The sequence below is a fragment of the Hyaena hyaena genome, unplaced genomic scaffold, assembly GCF_003009895.1.
Source record: "Hyaena hyaena isolate Hyena2069 unplaced genomic scaffold, ASM300989v1 scaffold_130, whole genome shotgun sequence".
Classification (NCBI taxonomy): Eukaryota; Metazoa; Chordata; class Mammalia; order Carnivora; family Hyaenidae; genus Hyaena; species Hyaena hyaena.
Genome location: NW_024080762.1, coordinates 2,536,763 through 2,555,609, shown reverse-complemented (window position 1 = coordinate 2,555,609; position 18,847 = coordinate 2,536,763). Strand labels below are relative to the sequence as shown.

The 18,847-nt window shown below is 37.4% G+C and overlaps 1 protein-coding gene across 2 annotated transcripts in view; it reads left to right on the top strand.

The window, feature by feature from the left end:
* The window catches only part of LRRC49 (leucine rich repeat containing 49), a 154,706-nt gene that overhangs the window by 30,720 nt on the left and 105,139 nt on the right, over nucleotides 1-18,847 (top strand). For both annotated transcript variants that reach the window (XM_039237857.1, XM_039237858.1), the window contains one exon: nucleotides 16,709-16,770. In XM_039237857.1, coding sequence (XP_039093788.1) covers nucleotides 16,709-16,770 — 62 coding nt within the window. The remainder of the gene's footprint in view (nucleotides 1-16,708; nucleotides 16,771-18,847) is intronic.

Sequence of the window (18,847 nt, the reverse complement as noted above, 5' to 3'; positions counted from 1 at the left end):
AGCTGAATGAGTCTTTTTAACTCTAAGATCTCTTCCTAGAATGATCACTGAATTTGTAAGTTGTCAAATCCCACACATTGGCAGACTTCCCTTTAGAATGAATGGAAGGGAAAAGGGAGGCTCGCTCTGTAATTGCCAAAATCGAAGAATGACTATTTGGGGGTATAGAAGGACTTTGCTATCTTTTGTGCAGGTGAAATGCCATTCCTACCCGCCCCCCCCCGCCCCACCCTGATCGAATGTAGCAGTTATCAACCATCTCCATGCATAAAACACCCACACTCCCCATCCTTCCTTGACAGATATTCTATTTTGTTTAGAGAACAGACCCTGAGGCTCCAACTGAGTGCTTCTCCAGCCAGCTGCTCTGGTCACTGCCTGTGTGTGTGTGCAAGGCAGGGGTGGGAGCGGGCGAGGGTACGGTGGGTTTGTTGGTGCTCCGGGAATAGCTGTTGAGGAGGCAGACCTTTACACATCTACTTGATTAGCCATGGTTAACACTGTCCATGCCTGCTCTTTGCACTTACTGGCTCTGAGCGTGACGTGATGGCATTCTGTCAGAAAGGGTTCCGGTTTTGTGCTGTGGTTTTCTCTGACTATGGTTATCGTTGATAAGATCCTATCTGCTTTCTAGCTTCCTGAAATTCATCAAAAATGTGGATTTCATAATGATGACTCTCATCTTTATCATTTCCATGGACTGACTTCTTTGGTGTATTTTTATTGCTTTGCCCGTTGACTCTTGTAGAAGAGACGAAACCTATATTACCTATTTCACTATCTTGTCAGAAAACTTCTCTGATATTTTTGATGTAGAAAAGTTTTCGTTTGTTGGTTTATAGTGGTTAAGGTCACTGATCCTTTTCTGGGAGATTTTATAAATTTCAAACCAAATGTCTTTTCTGTTTACATGGTATCTTTCCCTTTTAAAAAATTGTGGGGTGCCTGGGTGGCTCAGTCAGTTAAGTGTCCGACTTTGACTCAGGTCATGATCTCATGGTTGTGAGTTCGAGCCCCGCGTTAGGCTCTGTGCTGACAGCTCGGAGCCTGGAGCCTGCTTTGGATTTTGTGTCTCCCTCTCTCTCTGCCCCTTCTCTGCTCGCGCTCTGTCTCTCTGTCTCTCAAAAAATTAATAAATGTTAAAAAAAATTTTAATTGTAAAACGACCCAGACATTCTGAAAAGCATAGGAAATAATATTACCAATATGTGTATATCTACCAATCAACTTAATGAATAAAAACCTTTCAAATATAGTTAAGGCCCAATGAGTAACCTCCCCCCAGCCTCATCCTATTTCCTCCCTCCTTTGCACAGATAATCACAATTCTGTGTCTGGTGTTCATTCCCATGCGTTCTTTTCCACATATGTATGTACCCCTCCCTAAATATCAAGTCATTGTTTTGCAGCTTTTACATGTTCTATAAATGGCATACTGTGCACATATTTTAAGTTGCTTTTATTAACATACTTTGAGATTTGTATTGCTCTCTATAGTTCTAGTTCATGAGTTTTCACTGTTATATAGCATTCCATTGCATGACTGTGATTAAAAGTATTCATCTTGGGGCAGCTGAGTGGCTCAGTTGGTCAAGCGTCCAACTTCAGCTCAGGTCATGATCTCGCTGTTCATGAGTTCAAGCCCCACATTGGGGTTGACAGCTCAGAGCCTGGAGCCTGCTTCAGATTCTGTGTCTCCCTCTCTTTGCCCCTCCCCTGCTCATGCTCTCTCTCGAAGAATAAATAAATATTAAAAAAAATAAAAACATACTCATTCTTTTACTTATGGACAGTAGTAGTATTTGCAATTTTTTATTACTACAAAGTGTCACAAATAACATTTTTATACATGTCTTTTGGTGCATATATATAACAGTTTTCTCTAGGACAGCAGCTTTCAGACCATAATCTAAGGTAATAAATAAAATTTACATAAAAATCCAGTTATTACATGCCCAGTTATTAAAAACCCAGTTATTAAATATTTATGTGGGTGCATTGTAAATAATAGAAGCACACATTTCATGAAGCTCTGCCTACCTTCTGCTGTTCTGCATTCTGGTATATCCTGATCTATCTAGGCTATCAAAAATGTTGGTCTGAAAAAAAATGCTGGTTTCAACCTATTGAATCGATTTCTTGACCAACGAGAAATTGGTTGCTACCTGCATTCGTCAAAAATGCTCACTGATGGAGGCTGGGAGAGGCGTTGCTGGGTGCCACAGCCATGCTCATCATTTCATTTTATCAGATAGCATCAAGTTCTTTTCCAACACCTGATACAAAAATTTGGTACAGCCAAATTACATTTGCATCAGCATCACACAGGAGTTCCTTTAACTTCACGTCTTTGTTGACCCTTGATATTGTCAGGCTGTTTACTTTTTGCCAGTCTTTTAACTATGAAATTATATCGTCGTGAGATTTTAACTTGCATTTCCAGTGAGGTTGAATGCCTTTTATCTTTTTTCTTTTGTGATCATTGAGATCTTTTCTGTGAGTGGTCTTACCCTTTGCCCATTGTGACAACAGAGTTTTTCTCTTTCCTCTTGATCTGTAGTATTTGTTTCTGCTGTATTTTGAAGAGCAGAAGTAAAAATTATCAATAGTCTTCTTTGTTGTTTCTGGCTTTTTTGTTTGAAAAATCCTTCCTTAAAGATTGAGGATACAGGGGCCCCTGGGTAGTCCAGTCAGTTAAATGTCCAACTTCAGCTCTGGTCATGATCTTGCAGTTCAGTGGTTTGAGCCCCATGTCAGGCTCTGTGCTGACAGCTCAGAGCCTGGAGCCTGCTTCGGATTCTGTGTCTCCCTGTCTCTCTGCCCCTTCCCAGCTCGTACTCTGTCTCTCTCTGTCTTTCAAAAATAAACAAACAGTAAAATAAATTACAAAAAGAAGACTGAGGACATGAAGATATTTTTCTGTATTGTTTAAGAAAAGTTTTAGGGTTATTCACCTGTTTTATCTTTTTGTAGTTGATTTTTGCTTGTGGTGTAAAGTTGAAATCCAATTTTGTTTCCTCTTTTCTCACATGGGCTGCTAATTGTCCCAGCACCATTTATTGAAAACTGGATTTTTTCTGTCCTTTTCTCTCACCTTGGCAGTATTTCCTTGTAGCAAATTAAATATTCACATAGGCATGGGTCTGTGCCTGGCCTCTCTGTTCTGTTTGATGGATCTCTATGTTCCAGTAAAACACTATTTTAATAACTGTAATAACCTCTGTTATGTCCTAAGAGCTACTAGCACGAGGGCCCCAATCTTCCTTTTTCTTCCCTTCCCTTTCCTTTCCCAGCTTTGCTTTCTTCCTTTAAAGAAAAATCATCTTTTTTTGTTTTTCCTGTTTCTATATACATTCTAGAAATAGCATATCTAAGGTTCATGAATAACCCTACTGCTCTGTTTGATTGGAATGTCTTTGAATTTGAAGACATCTGAGATTTTTATGATATGGAACCTTTAATATCATAATATGAGCATTTCCAATTATTATGAAGGCATAATGTGAATAAAGGATATCTCAATTTGCATATGTCACATTTACTGGTTTTATTCTTCTCTATAAATAGCTCATTTGTTTTTTGTTAGATTTCTTCCCAGATGTACCTTTTTTGCTCTTGTAAATTATTTTGGTCAGAAATAGATTTCTTTTGTTGTTACTAGTGGAAGCACAGTTGATTTGGGTTCATTGATCTTATATTTAGCAACCTTTCTCTAACACTTAGTAATTCTAATAATGTATCTGTAGGTTAGCTTAGGTTTTCAGTTTAGACAATCATAATTTTTTGTGAATCATTATAGTTTTTCCTTTATCATTATGTTTTGTTTCTTCTTGTTTGAGCTAAACTGAACTTCCAGTTTGACTAAACCTCCGGTACAGTTGAATAAAGAATAAAAGTGGGCATTCTTGCCTTACTCCTGATTTTAAGGGAAACATATCACTAGCTGTATTTGCTAAATGCCATTTATTAATCTGAAGAAATTATCCTCTGTTTTTAGTTTGCTTAATTTTACATTATGAATAGTTGTTGGATTTTATTAGATGATTTTTCTATAGCTCTTAGACTGGGCATGTGGATTCTTCTTTGTTAATTTTGCAAATTATATAATAAGATTTTGTAACGGTAAGTCACTCTAGCACTTTTGGTCATTATGTGTTTTATAGGATACATTTCATATACATTTTGTTTGCTAATGTTTTATGCACAATATCTGTATCGATGTTAGTAAATGAGATTTGTCCAGGGGTGCCTGGGTGGCTCAGTCAGTTAAGCATCTGATTTCAGCTCAGGTCATGATCTCACAGTTTGTGAGTTCAAGGCCTGCGTAGGGCTCTGTGCTGACAGCACAGACCCTGCTTGGGATTCTCCCTCTCCCCCTCTCCCTCTCCCCCTCCCCTGCTTGCTCACGTGTTCCCTCTCAAAAATGAATAAATAAGCTTTAAAAAAATAAATGAGATTTGTCTGTAATTTATTTTTATTGTCCTTTTCTGATATCATGTTTACACTAGCCTCATAAAATGAATTGAGGAATGCTTCCTATCTTAATAGTCTGTGATACCCTGTTTCTTTGGCATAAATTTCACTTTATTAGACATTAAAGATGGTCTGCACCTTGACTTCTTGGAAGAACTTATCTGTTAAGTAGTGTGGGTAGTTTTAAACTATTGACTCGGTAATAATACATGAGTTTTGATATGTTGTAGTTTCCTTTCATCTAAATTTACTTTTTTTAAACTGCTCTCTCTGTAGTCATGTCTGCTTTGTCGCTTCTCATAATGCTTATTATTACTTTCTTATTTCTTGATTAGTATTGCCTGAGATTTGTTTATTTTACTAATAGTTTCAAAGAACTGGCATTTGGCTTTCTTAAAGCATTTGGCTTTAAGAGAAGTTGAACTTCTCTTACAGCTTTTAAAAATTATTGTTTATTGGGGTGCCTGGGTGGCTCAGTCGGTTAAGCATCCGATTTCCCTCAGGTCATGGTCTCACTGCTCGTGTGTTTGAGCCCCGCGTCGGGCTCTGTGCTGACAGCTAGCTCAGAGCCTGGAGCCTGCTTCAGATTCTGTATCTCCCTCTCTCTCTGACCCTCCCCTGCTCACACTGTCTCTCTCTCTCTCTCTCTCTCTCTCAGAAATAAATAAAACATTAAAAAATTTTAAAAAATTATTGTTTATTGATTTTTGTTCTTAACTCTTATTTTCTTTCTCTTTCTAAAATTTTGTGTTGGATATTTGATACATTAGTTTTCAGTCTTTTTTATTTTCTAATATAATCACTAAAGGCTATAAATTTCCCTCTAAGAACCACTTCAGCTTCTTCCCACAAGTTTTGAAATTTAGTTATTTTATTCTAAATATTTTGTAAGTCCCATTATGATTTCTTCCTTGATCCATGTACTATTTAGAAGTATATTTAAAATTTTTGATATGTTTGGGTTATTCTTTTTTAGTCATTCTTTTCTAATTTATTATTTAAAAAATTTTTTTCCTGTTTATTTTTGAGGGAGAGAGAGAGAGAGAGAGAGAGAGATAGGGATGGAGAGAGGGAGAGAGAGGGAGAGAGAGAGGGAGACATAGAATCCGAAAGCAAGCTCCAGGCTCTGAGCTGTCAGCACAGAGCCTGACGCGGGGCTTGAACCCATGAACTGCAAGACCATGACCTGAGTTGAAGTCAGATGCTCTACTGACTGAGCCACCCAGGTGGCCCATTCTTTTCTAGTTTAACAGTATTGTGGCCAATGAATGGGGATTATATGTAATCGGTTCTGTGAAGTTTGTTGAGGTTTGCTTTATTGCCTACTATGCAGTCAATATTTACAGTCAATAAATACTCTCAATATGTTTGCCTAGTCAGTCTTTGAAGCTATTTCTAGGTGCACGCAAGTTTAAAATTGATGTATCTTGTTGGGATGAGTGTAATTATCCCTTACATATCCCTTACATATAACTGTGTAATAACTGTATATAACTCTATAATCATCACTCACATATAACTGGGTGTTATATGTAAGTGATCAATCACTAAATTTGCTCCTGAAACTATCATTACACTATATGTTAACCCACTGGATTTAAGTAAAGTAAAAAAAAAAATTGAGGTGTCTTCCCAATAAATCGTTCCTCTTATCATTGTATAGTAACTGTCTTTGTTACTAACTCCTTCCTTCACTGAGCAAGTATTTTGTGAGCATGGGCTTTATGTCAGGTCCTGTTCTAAGTATGGAGAGCAGCCAAGGGAATTCATGCTTTTTGCCTTAACATTGATGTAGTCCAGTGTTAATACCAACTTTCTTTTGGTTATTTTTTTCCCCTGGTGTATCTTTGTTATTCCTTAACCTTTAAAAATTTTTAATATTGGCACAATTTCAGAAAAGGATGCAATAGTAAAGAAGTCCCAGTACCTCAGTACCCAGTTACCTAAATGGTAACAGTTAGTACATTTGCTTTGTCCTCTCTTTTGATTATTCTCTTTCTTCCCTTCTCTTTATATCTACAAACCTTTCTCTCTCTCTCTCTTCTGAACCATTTAAGAGTAAGTTGCAGGCATGGTTCCCCATTTTCTTCATGTTACTTCAGTGTGTATTTTCAAAAAACAAGCATTCTCTTATATAAACACATTACAATCATCAAAATCAGGAAATTAACATTGATACAATACTATTATCTAATCTGTAAATCCCATTCAAGTTTCCTTAATTATCTAATTAGTGTCCTTTATGCCTCCCTCACCTTTAATCTGCAGGAGTACTTGCACTGTTCTTTGTATGTCATGACATTGACAGTTTTGATGAAGACTATTAGTTTATTATTTTGCAAAATGTGCCTCCATTTGGGCTTGTCTACTGATGTGTCCTCCTGATTCGATTCAGTTTATGTACTTTTGGCAGGAACAACAGCAAAGTGATGCTAAATTCCTCTTAGTGAGTCATACTACATATTCTTTTACTTTCAACCTTTTTCTTATAAAGAGTACAAAACAGGGGCGCCTGGGTGGCTCAGTCAGTTAAGCATCCGACTTCAGCTCAGGTCATGATCTTGCGGTTGGTGGGTTCGAGCCCCGCGTCAGGCTCTGTGCTGACAGCCAGCTCAGAGCCTGGAGCCTGCTTCAGATTCTGTGTCTCCCTCTCTCTCTGACCCTTCCCTGCTCATTCTCTCTCTCTCTCTCTCAGAAATAAATAAAACATAAAAAAAAAAATAGAGTACAAAACGTCTTTTTTAACTTACAATATGAGAATCTTCTGACTAGAGCCTTTAGTCTAATATACTAATTGTGATTACTGATAGGTTTATCACTTTGATATTTGCATCCTGCTATTTGTCCTGCCTCTCCTGGGCTGTGTGTGGTGGGGTGAGTGTGTGTGTGTGTGTGTGTGTGTGTGTGTGTGTGTGTGTATGCATGCGCGCGCACCCTCATGCACCTTACTGTGGCTTGATGGAGTTTTCTCTCTTCTTTCTTATTCACTTTAATGGTTACTCTTTACATTTTAAAATGTACACTTGACTTAAATTATAGAGTTAATGTACATCCCTACCCTCTTCTTCAATAAGGACCCCAGAATCATTTAATCCAGTAAGCCTCTCCCGTTTTACATGTTTTTGTTTCCTATACTTTTTAAAATCTTTTTACTCCCAAAATTAGATATTTTAATTGCTGGTGTTTTCAGTCAGTGCTTATTTGGATTCACCCACATGCCTGTTTGGGTTTACCACTCTTCCCAAATATACAGTTTAGAAAAGTCTTTAAATTGACTCTGGTGGTAGTAAGCTCTCTCAGTTTATGTTTATCTAATAATGTGTTTATCTGGCTTTTATTCATGACTGATGGTTTGACGTGGTGGGCAGTTATTTTTCTCTTAGACATTTGAAGTTCATTGTCTTTGAACTCTATTATTGTCATTAAACTGTCTACTATCTTTTTTTGTGTGCATGGTCTTCTTTTTCTTTTTCTGGTAGCTTTTAAGATTTTAAGATTTCTTTTTGAAGTTCTTCAGACATATCAAGATGTGTATAGATGTGGAACTACCATATTTCTCCCCAATTTTAGATAGACATTTGCTTCCATATTTTGCCAACTCTGAAATCTGGATATGTTTTACAATGCATGGCATCTTAAAATCACTGTTGAATAGGTTATAGCAATTTCATTGCCTAAATAGATGTGAACTTGTTTATAGCTATTTATACTATGCTCATTTCAATTATTGGTACTACATGTTTTGACTTTAATCACTGTTCAAAATGTATTTAAAAATATTACACCCAAATGGCTCAGTGGGTTGGGCGTTCAAGTCTTGATTGTGGCTCAGGTCATGATCCCAGGGTCCTGGGATTGAGTCCTGAGTCAGGCTCTGTGTAGTGTGGAGTGTGAGTGTGAGCCTGCTTAAGATTCTTTTTCCCTCTGCCCCTCTTCCTCACTTGCTCACACACTGTCTCTCTAAAATAAAATTTTAAAAATGCTAAAAAGATTACACCAAGAGGGTGCTTGGGTGTCTCAGTTGGTTAAATGTCCATCTCTTGGCTTTTGCTCAGGTCATGATCTCATGGTTTGTGGTTTCGAGCCCCACGTTGGGCTCTGTGCTGGCAGGGAAGCCTGCTTGGTATTCTCTCTCTCCCACTCCCTCTCTGCCCCTCCCCAGCTCATGCTTGCTTGCTCTTTTTCTCTTTCTCAAAATAAATAAATAAGCTTTTAAAAAGTTTACATCAAGATTTGACATGAAATGAAACATTTCTGTACTCAAAAAGACACGAAAAATGAAGACATACATTTAATATTAGTGAAACATACTTTTCATTGGAGGAATGACCGTAATTCTACATTTTCTTGCTAATTAACAATCAGATCCTTTAAAAGGAAGAACACCATGTTTGGCAAAGCTGTGTTACATTTTGATACTGAGATAGATTCAGAGAGTTTGCTCATCACATGCCAGGCAATATACTTGAAGGCAGAAGAAACTGAGCAAGCTCCTCGGAAGACATGACCGCATTTCAAAGCAACGAGAAGCTGTGTGTATAATTCACAGTGGTGTCTTAGACCATTTGGGCTGCTATCACAAAATGCCACAGGCTGGGTAACTTATAAACAGGAGAAATCTATTTCTCACAGTTCTGAAGGCTGGTAAGTCCAAGTTCAAAGTGCCAGCCTGTTTGTATTCTGGTGAGAGCCCTCTTTCTGGTCCATAGCTGGTGCCTTTTCGCTGTGTCCTCACGTGGTGGGTGAGGCTAGACCTCTTTTCTAAGGCACTAGTCCCGTCCGTAAGGGACCACTCTTGTGACTTAAGCACCTCCCCAAGGCCCCACCTCCTAATATCACTTTCATGGCTAGGATTTCAACATATGAATTTGGGGGAGGCACAAACATTCAGACCACAGTACTGGTGTTTCTTTACCTTAACAACATAAAAATATACAGAATGGATGTCTCTAGCTTGGAAGAAAGTTCTGTCGACAGTAAGGCACACTTTTAGGATACTCAGCATCACCAATATTCATGATGGCACAGAAGACAATATTGTGTGAAAAGCATGGACGTTATTGGTTAAATAGCGATTCAGAAGTTGGACTCTAAATGTAAAGACTATTCCTGTATCCTTTATTGAGGTGTAATTACAGTGAAATTACACAAATGTTACAGTGAAAATACACAAATCTCAACTGTACAGATCAATGATTTTTTAAATATAAATGTACTTTCATTTGACTACCACTCAGATCAAAATAGAAGACCTTTCTTTTGCTCCAGAAAGTTCCCTATGCCCCTTCCCAGTCAGTGTTTTTCACTGCCCTAGAAGTTTTCTGACTTCTTTCCCCACAGACTAATTTTGCCTTTTTTTGAACCTTTTATGAAACATATAGATATATGTACTTTTTGTGTACTAACATAATGTTTTGATATTCATCCATTTTGCTGTGTGTGTCTAGATTTTTTAAATTAGATGAGAGTTCTATTCATTCTCTAATTATAATACAATTTGTGGTTTCATTCTTCTCTTCATATCCATCTTGACTATTTCCAGTTTTTGGCCCTTACAAATAATGCTGCTAAGAATATTCTTATAGTCTTTTATGTATACATTTATTTTGGTGGACAAGTACCTCATTTCTCTTAGGTAAATACATAGGAATGTCATTAATGAGCCATAAGGTAGGTGGATGTCTAAATTTATTAGAAACTGTCAAACTGTTTTACGAAGTGATTATACCATTTTACATTCCAACAGCAATACATGAGAGCTCTAGTTGTTTCACATGCTAGCCAACATTTGATGCTGATGGTCTTTACAAGTTTAGTGATTCTATGATTCTCAATGGTTTTAATTTACAGTTCCTTGATGACTAGTGATGTTGAGTATGTTTTCTAGTACTTTTAGGCCATTCTAACTTTTAGGCCACATCTTTTTGTGATGTATCAGTTTAAGTCTTTTGCCTATTTAAAAAAAAATAGGTTTATCTTTGTATCATTGAGGTATAGTAGATCTATATTACAGTTTCAGGTCCTTTCGTGTATGTATTGGGTAGCAGGTTTTTTTTTTTTTTTTTTTTTTTTTTTGCATGGTTTGCCTTTTAGCTTTCTTAATAATGTTTTTGATATGTAGAAGCTTTACATTTTAGTGATGTACAGTTTATCAATGTGTTTTATTTTATTATTGGTGCCTTTTTTGCCCTGAACAAGAAGTCTTTGTCTCTCCCAGTATCAGGAATATGTTCTCTGTCTTCTTCCAGGAAGTTTATAGTTTTACCTTTCACTTGGGAGTCTTTGATACATCTTTAATTACATATCATGTATGGTGTGAGGTAGGGGTCATGGTTAATTTTTCCCATATAGAGATATCTATTTGCTCCACAGCTTTTATTGAAAAGATCTTTCTTTGCTCATTAATTGGGGTCTTTCTTGAAATTGAGCTAGAATCCAATGAGTCTTTTTGTGGACTTTCTCTTTTGTTCCATCTATTTGTATATTATTATGCCAGAACTACGCTATCTAACTGTGTGATAAATGGAGATATTTTGGAGTTCATTTATTTAATAGACTTATTTTGTTTATGTATGCATATGAATTGATATTTGGCTAAAAATATGGTTAAATAATCTAAAAGAGCTCTTTCAGTAGTAATGAAATAAAAATTCTAAGAGATATTTTATTATTGGTTAATCGTAAGTTTATTTCATCAGGTGTTACGTAAAATGATCATAAGATGGTACCTTAGATTTGATCAAATGTAGTAATTTTATTAGCATACCTAATAATTGTGCCTCCTGAATCTGCAGATTCATATCTGTCATTAATTATGGGAACATACTGAGTCTTCATATTCTCAAATATTGCCCCCTTCCATTTTCTCTTTCTACTTCTTAAACACCTACTAGATATAGTGTAGACCTTCATGTTCTATCCTTTGTTTATTAAAATTCCTATCATTCCTTTTTCTCTCTGCTACATTTCTGCATTCTTTTTTACTTATTTAGTGCCAGTTAAATAACTCTCTCCCCAGTCTTATCTAGTTCGATATTCATTCAGCCCATCTACTGACCATCGTGACCATAATTTTTTGTTTCTAGAAGTCCTACATGACTTTTTTCACAAATGCCCAGAGTGCCTTATTTTGGTTTCTTTTATTTCTCTAATAACTTTAAACATAGATCTTTCATAGTCTTTATCCAGTTACTGTATTTTCTTAATGTTTGAGCAGTTCTACACTTGCTGCCTGAAGTTTCTACTGACTCTTGCTCATACTAATTTTTCTCCCTTAGGTTATTTGGGATAGAATGCTGTAAGCCTGAGTTGAGTTTGTGTCTTTCCAGAGAGTGTTGCCAGGAATGTCAGGGGCATGAATGCCAGGGATCATTTCTTATGAGGGGTCTTGTTAGATCATTCATGTGATGGAAATTTGAACTACAAATTCAAGTGAGGAAAGGCTTATAATTATGAAATTGAGGTTTTCATTTTCCTCATAGCTGTTAAATCTAGCTCTCCTGGATTATAAATACTAGAAATCTCCATAGTCAGAGTATCAATAGCCTGCTTACTAGTCTGGTTCTTAGTTCCCCATGCCCCCTTCTCGCCTTTTTCCCTATGGGAATTAAACTGTGTTCTAAAAATAATCAGACTGGAAGAATAGCTTGCAGGTAGATTGTGTGTGTGTGTGTGTATGTGTGTGTGTGTGTGTGTGTGTGTGTGTGTGTATGACCATATAATGGGTGGTAAACAAATATAAAGGGCATATATATCTTATTATGTATATATGTATCTTATTTTATGTATATGTACATATTCTTATTATATATATTTTTTATTATATGTATATATTTTTATTATATATATATATATATGTATAATGCCTTTGAGTAACAGAGCCAGTAAACAGACTTTTTAAAATTGGCATTTAAATATATGACTGGACTTGTTGATATGATGCCTTACATATAATTTCTCATATAATATGTGTCTGGGTCAAAAGGAATGGCTGTAACTAGTAGTTATTTTGGACTTAATAAATCTCTTTCTAAAAAGGAGTCCTTTTTCAACTTCTTCATTGCTTTGTTAGTAAATCTCTTTTCAGTTCTGAAAATGAAAATAATTACCCCTACATATTTATTTTTATTTATGACAGAATAGGTAACAGAATGAGAGTAGCTGCGGTTTGTTTCGTCCTCTTTGTCATCCTTGGTGGCTGCCACGGCCTCCTGTCCTCACCTTCTTCCTTAGTCCTCTGCAGGAAACCGCTCCAAACGTAGCTCCAGTAATCCATGTCCTACACATGGTGAGACTGCTGGATCCTTTAGTTCTTTTGTGGGGTTTAGGAATATGGAAAAGAGTGTCTGAGCCCAGTAGGACAAGCATGCTTCTCCAATGGCAAGTCACTATTCTTTTGAAAAATAAAAGAACTACAATCCTCTCAATAATGTGTAGTAAATTTTATTTATCTAACTTTTAAAGGATTATACTTTTAAAATATAGAAAATTACTTTGAATCTTTCATTTTTTTAAAATGTCTGTTTCTTCTTTGAGAGTGAGAGAGAGAGAGCATGAGTAGTGGAAAGGCAGAGAGAGAGGGAGACAGAATCAGCACTAGGCTCCAGGCTCTGAGCTGGCAGCACAAAGCCTGACGCGGGGCTCGAACTCACGAACCACGATATCGTGACCTGAGCTGTAGTCAGATGCTTAACCGACTGAGCCACCCAGGCGTCCCTGCTTTGAATCTTCCTTCAAAAAAATGTTTTGAATGTAATCTTAGAATTGGGTTTTGTCAAATATAGTAAATTTGAGACTATGAGCAGATTAATTACACATGAAATACAAATATTACCTTACATGTAAATATTTTATTTTCGTCTTCCTCTTCTCTGGTATGTTAACATTGTTGCTTCCTTGCAGTAGTTTTCTCTGCCTGTGAAAATTTACCTTCAGAAAAGAGCTGTTGGGAGGGTTTAACACTTTACAACACTTTACAACTAAATAAATGTGAGGAGAATGACTTTTCCTTCAAGTTATGAAGATTTGGCTTTCTTACATTTTCTTTAGCCCTCTACTTCTCCTTTCCCCATCATTCCAAAATCATTATATTTTTTGAGTAAGTAGATTGTCAAATGCTGGCCTCCCCAAAATACCACTGGAGTAACCCGTTGATAAAGTAAAGCTGAGGTTATTACTTACTGACAAGAAGAGCACACCGCCTTGACACGGTCATAGTCATGTCTTCAACAGCAAAGGCAGGATATTTAGTTTTGTGATTTCTTGGGGGTCTGGTTTAAAGGTGGGTCTGTCGGTGAAGGGACTTGATTCATATTGATGAATTTATGATGTAATAGGTTGGGATTGTCTGGCACAGAAAGATGAGATTTCCAAAGTGAATATTGGACCTTGGTTTTAAAGCATGAGATGTCATCGTTGGGTTTCTCTTTGCCTCCCCCCGATGGTGATCCTCTCCTGGGTCTTACGTGTTTCCATCTTTGTTTCCTCTGTCATATTAGAGTAGCCATCTTCCAGAAGCTTTCAACAAGGCTTTTTTGTTAGTCTTCTGTAAATAACTCACATCTCATTGATATGATAAATTATGTTTTCTTTTTGTCTATCGGAATGCTAGAAATTCATTGCAAAGTTTGTCTCAGAATTGCTAGCAAAGTTAAAAGTTATAAGTTTCTTACAGAAATGAGGTTTGGATCAACACAAATGATTGTGGATAATCATTTTGCTTTTTAAAGTTCTGGAAGGGCTATCAGCGAAACTGGTTATAGGGATATATGTAGTTAAATTCTGAGTTTTTGTTTTTCAATTTGTTGTGAATATTTTTTTTATAACTCTATCAGGTAATGATGGGTAATGATGTTGAAAATTTGATAAAGACTTCTTTAAAAATTTTGTTTCATAAATGAAGACAAATACAAACATCATAATTTAATCAAGTAAACTTTTAAAAAATCTTTCTCACAAATTATATAGCCTGATATAATTTGAGTTTGTGTTTTAATAGCAAAACCTTACCTCTTGAAAGATTTATGTAGTCTCTGAAGGGGGTAGGCTGGAGCTAAAAGCAACAACTGTATTTTTTTTTAAGGTGCTTTGATTTAAAGGAGAGCCAGGCTGCTGCTTCTCACTTTCTCCCAGTTAGATGTCGACAAACAAATGTTCGTGCCCATAAATATCTCAGGTGGATTTCAGGAAGAATTTGGGAGAAAAGATTCCCTGAGAGTGCAGAGAGGGCTTTCAGTTTGGCCCTGACTCCCTACCTGTAGGGACCAGCTGGGAAGCAAGCTATCATTTCTTTGGAAAGTAGGGCCCTGGAGTAAAATGAGACCAGCCACTAGTCCGCCACTCTTCCACTCACCTTCCAGCCGTTTCTGAGAATATCAAGCGAAGAAGCTGGTAGAGATGATTCAAGAAGTTGGCCAACATTTAGAGCCTACCACCCACTGGGGGGAATTTGGCTGCCTTCCTGTTTTCTGCAGACTTATTCCTTGGCCATGGTTGAAAAACTCTAAAAACCACTTATTCACATCTATGGAGCAGGCCTCTCAGGGGCGGGGCTGGGAATAGTAATGCCAAATGAATGGTACACATAGCTCATGTTCTGATCACTGGTGGTTGCATTTGTTTTATACTGTTTAGGGTCTGCAGGGTTGAGAAGATGTTGGAGGGTGGTGCCCAAGAGAAACCCCATGGGAAAATGTCTTAAGCCAGATTCATGTCTCCCATGCCCTCCCAAAACCCATGTGGCTCTGTCACAATTCCATCACTTTTATATGTTCTTTATGTGACAAACTTAAAAATAAATAAGTGAACTGTTTAAGGAGAAGCTAATCTTGGCTATAATTTTAATGCACTTGCCTTAATTTTTACTGGGGTCTTGGGAATGGTAGTTTTAAAAGGGAGGAAGGAAAGGACCGGGGGAGAAAAATCATGACCTATGGAAACAGTAAAATGGGTTTTGATTTGGGTTTAAGTATTCGACACAATAATATGTAAAATGTGTATGCTTGTATTTAGCATTATTCAAACTCCTTTAACTAGGAATTATTGTAAATGATATTGCCCTTAAAAATAATATTTATTATATACCTGAAACTAATATAATGCTGTATGTTAATTATGCTTCAATAATTAGTGCCAGACAAAAAAAAGAAAGAAATGTGTCCCAACTTTTCATAGTAACATATTGGTATTAACAGCAGATATTTTAGCTGGGTCATCCTCCAACAAATTAAAGTGAGTCTTTAAAAAACTTTTTAACTAAAAAAAGAGAAGGAGAAACATTTTATAAGTGCCAGTGTGTAGAATTTTAACAGAGGTCAAGATAACAAAGCTTGTCCTGTCTCGGCCTCTGGGGCAGGATGCAATCCTGGGTCACCTTTCTACCCCACCCCCACCCTCCCTCTGAAACAACTCACTTTTTCTCATGTGCATAATGAGGTTGCAGATCAAGTAATTACTAAGCTGCTTCTTAAGATTCTATTTCTCCAGCAAATGTCAGATTTTCAAGAAGTTTGTGTCTTTTCGTTTCATGAAATTGGGTGGCTTTGTACTTATTTTGTGATTTTTCAAAGAACCATCCAAGCCAAAACATTTCAATATTTTAAACAGCCATAGTTTACTTTGGGGGCTGCACCCAAACAGAACGGGGTAGATTTCCAATTGTAACGTCTGGTGTTTGCTGAAGTTGAAAATTGCCCTTCAGTGACACTCAACTGTGATCTGCATTTAGTTTTCTGGGGAGATTGTCAGCATCTCGGTTCATTTGTAACTGGTGTATTTCCAAAGGCTTGAGAACAGGGAGGGGAATTGCTTTGAAATTCTCGGTACTGTTGGGAAAGCTAATTGCATAAATTTGAAATTTAAAACATTTGAGCAGCTTCCTTTTAAAAGTGATTTTTAACAAATGTTTGATCATACTATATTTGTGCTACAGTTGAAATGCTGAAGTAGCATTTTGGCTTCATTCCCAAAAGCATGCTTAAAGAGGCTAGCAACATCTCTCCCCGTTCTCAGTGCTTTTTACCTTGCGAGTGGTGCAGCTTGCTCTGCGGATGTAGTGAAACCCTCCCATTTAATCTGCAGTGGGGAAGAATGGAGCTCGGTGTCCGGTCGAAATCGATGGTCTAGCAAGGTTGCAGTAAACAGCAATGACTACATATTTCAACAGCCGGGCGAGAAGACATTGACAATATTTTTTTTTCTTCCAGCTGACAAATTTTTGCTTTCTGTTTCCTTCTAGAGAGATGTGGATAATTTGCCCTGCCTCCAACGTCTGTTTCTCAGCTTCAACAATATATCTACGTAAGTGGAAACTCCCGATTTGTCATTTATTAATAACCTGATTGTGTGGGTTCTCATGCTTTAAAGGAGGATTATTCGTGCCTCGGAAAATTTTATTGCCATGGAAGATTTTACATTTGGAAATGACAGGGCCCTATGACAAAGTTCTCGGTGGAAAAACAAAGCTCTGGTGCAGATTAGAGACTCTAAGGCTAAGATGGTGAAATGAGTATATAGCCTGTGCTTTTTATTTAATTATACTTTAGGGTTGCTCTTTCATAAAATGGAAATTTCACATCTATCTATTTTGCTGTCCTTTGTTTGACACTTCCTGCACCAGTCAGTTGAATTAGAATTTCTTCCCTAAATTATCATCTACAATCTCAATAGCTACCAGGCAATTTTGATAGAAATCAGCAGGCTGTATTTGTCACCGAGCCTCTTGCTAATTAGGCCATGACTTCTAACTTGCTATCCCTACTTGGAATTAATTCTGCTAAGAGACTGCATATTAGAGTATACACATGCACACATTTTGTTTTCCAAAGCTTGGAAGCACATCCTCCTTTACATTGTGATGCTGTCTCATTCAGTGGAAGATGTCAGAACTGGAGCTGAGATGGGCAGTCACACTTTTTGGATGCAAAAGGAAGGACGTTTACTCCTTCCCGAATTCTTTCCTCCTCTTCCTTCTCCCCAACCATTCAGTTTGAACTATGCTTTATAACTCCCCCTCTGTTCTTTAATTTTACTTTAAGCCTTTTCTTTTGAACCATCTTTTATAAGAGAGTAAGAACTAAGTATAAGAGTTTAGAGCCAATCTCTTCCCGAGCTCAAGGTCTGTGCTTCTGATTATTAAGAATCAGTTTTGGAGGGGCGCCTGGGTGGCTTAGTCGGTTAAGCGTCCGACTTTCGCTCAGGTCATGATCTCGCGGTTTGTGGGTTCGAGCCTCGTGTCGGGCTCTGTGCTGACTGCCAGCTCAGAGCCTGGAGCCTGTTTCAGTCTGTGTCTCCCTCTGTCTCTGACCCTACCCTACTCAGGCTGTCTCTCTCTCTCCTAGAAATAAAAAAAAAAAAATTAAAAAAAAAAAAAAAGAATCAGTTTTGGGGCCCCTGGCTGGCTGAGTAAAGCATTGACTTTTGATCTCAGGTTCGTGAATTTAAGCCCCACATTGTGCATCGAGCTTACTTAAAATAAATAATTTAAAAAAGGACCACTTTAGGTTCTTTTGTGTTTTTTGTTTACACCTTTTTCCTCCCGTCAGACTGAAGTGTTAACCCCGTATCTCTGTACCATATCTCTAAAGGTTAGAGATTAAATCCAGATGGCGACCTTTGCACAGAGCCATTGCTTCAAATACCTTTCCTCTGTCTTCTTCTCGTCTGTGGAAAAAATATTGAAGTTTTCTGACTTTTCATATCTTTTACAGTTTATGTTGAAGGCTGTTCCGGTGGCCTTTCTTTCTGTCTTATTGGGGAGGTTGGGTTTCTTTTCAGTAGCGGTGGAAGGGACACTTAATTTTCTTTAAGGAATTTCTACCGAAAGACCATTAGCAACTATTAGAAGATAGTGTCTCATTCTTACAATATTCGCTGTTTAAGGTGCTGGAAACCTTTAGATTCCCCCAGCTTATGGTGGAACTCATTCCTTTTGCTTCTTGCCTTGATTATGGGGAGTAATTTAAAGAGAGATTTAAATCTGGGTGGTATAGGGCATATGATGCTCCCATGTTCACAGGATACTTGAACTTCTGAACTCCTGGCTCTATAGAGAGTTGGTTTGGATTGCTTCTATTTAGGGAATTTTCTTCCCAACCTGGAAAGGAGTTTTACCCACTCAGCAAAATAAAGGCATGACTAATGAGATTAATATCTCTTTCTTTTTACAAAACATTTTTTTTAATGTTTTATTTATTTCTAGGAGAGATAGAGAGACAGTGTGAGCAGGGGAGGGTCAGAGAGAGAGGGAGTCACAGACTGAAACAGGCCCCAGGCTCTGAGCCGGCAGTCAGCACAGAGCCCGACGCGGGGCTCGAACCCACGAACCGTGAGATCATGACCTGAGCAAAAGTCGGACGCTTAACTGACTAAGCCACCC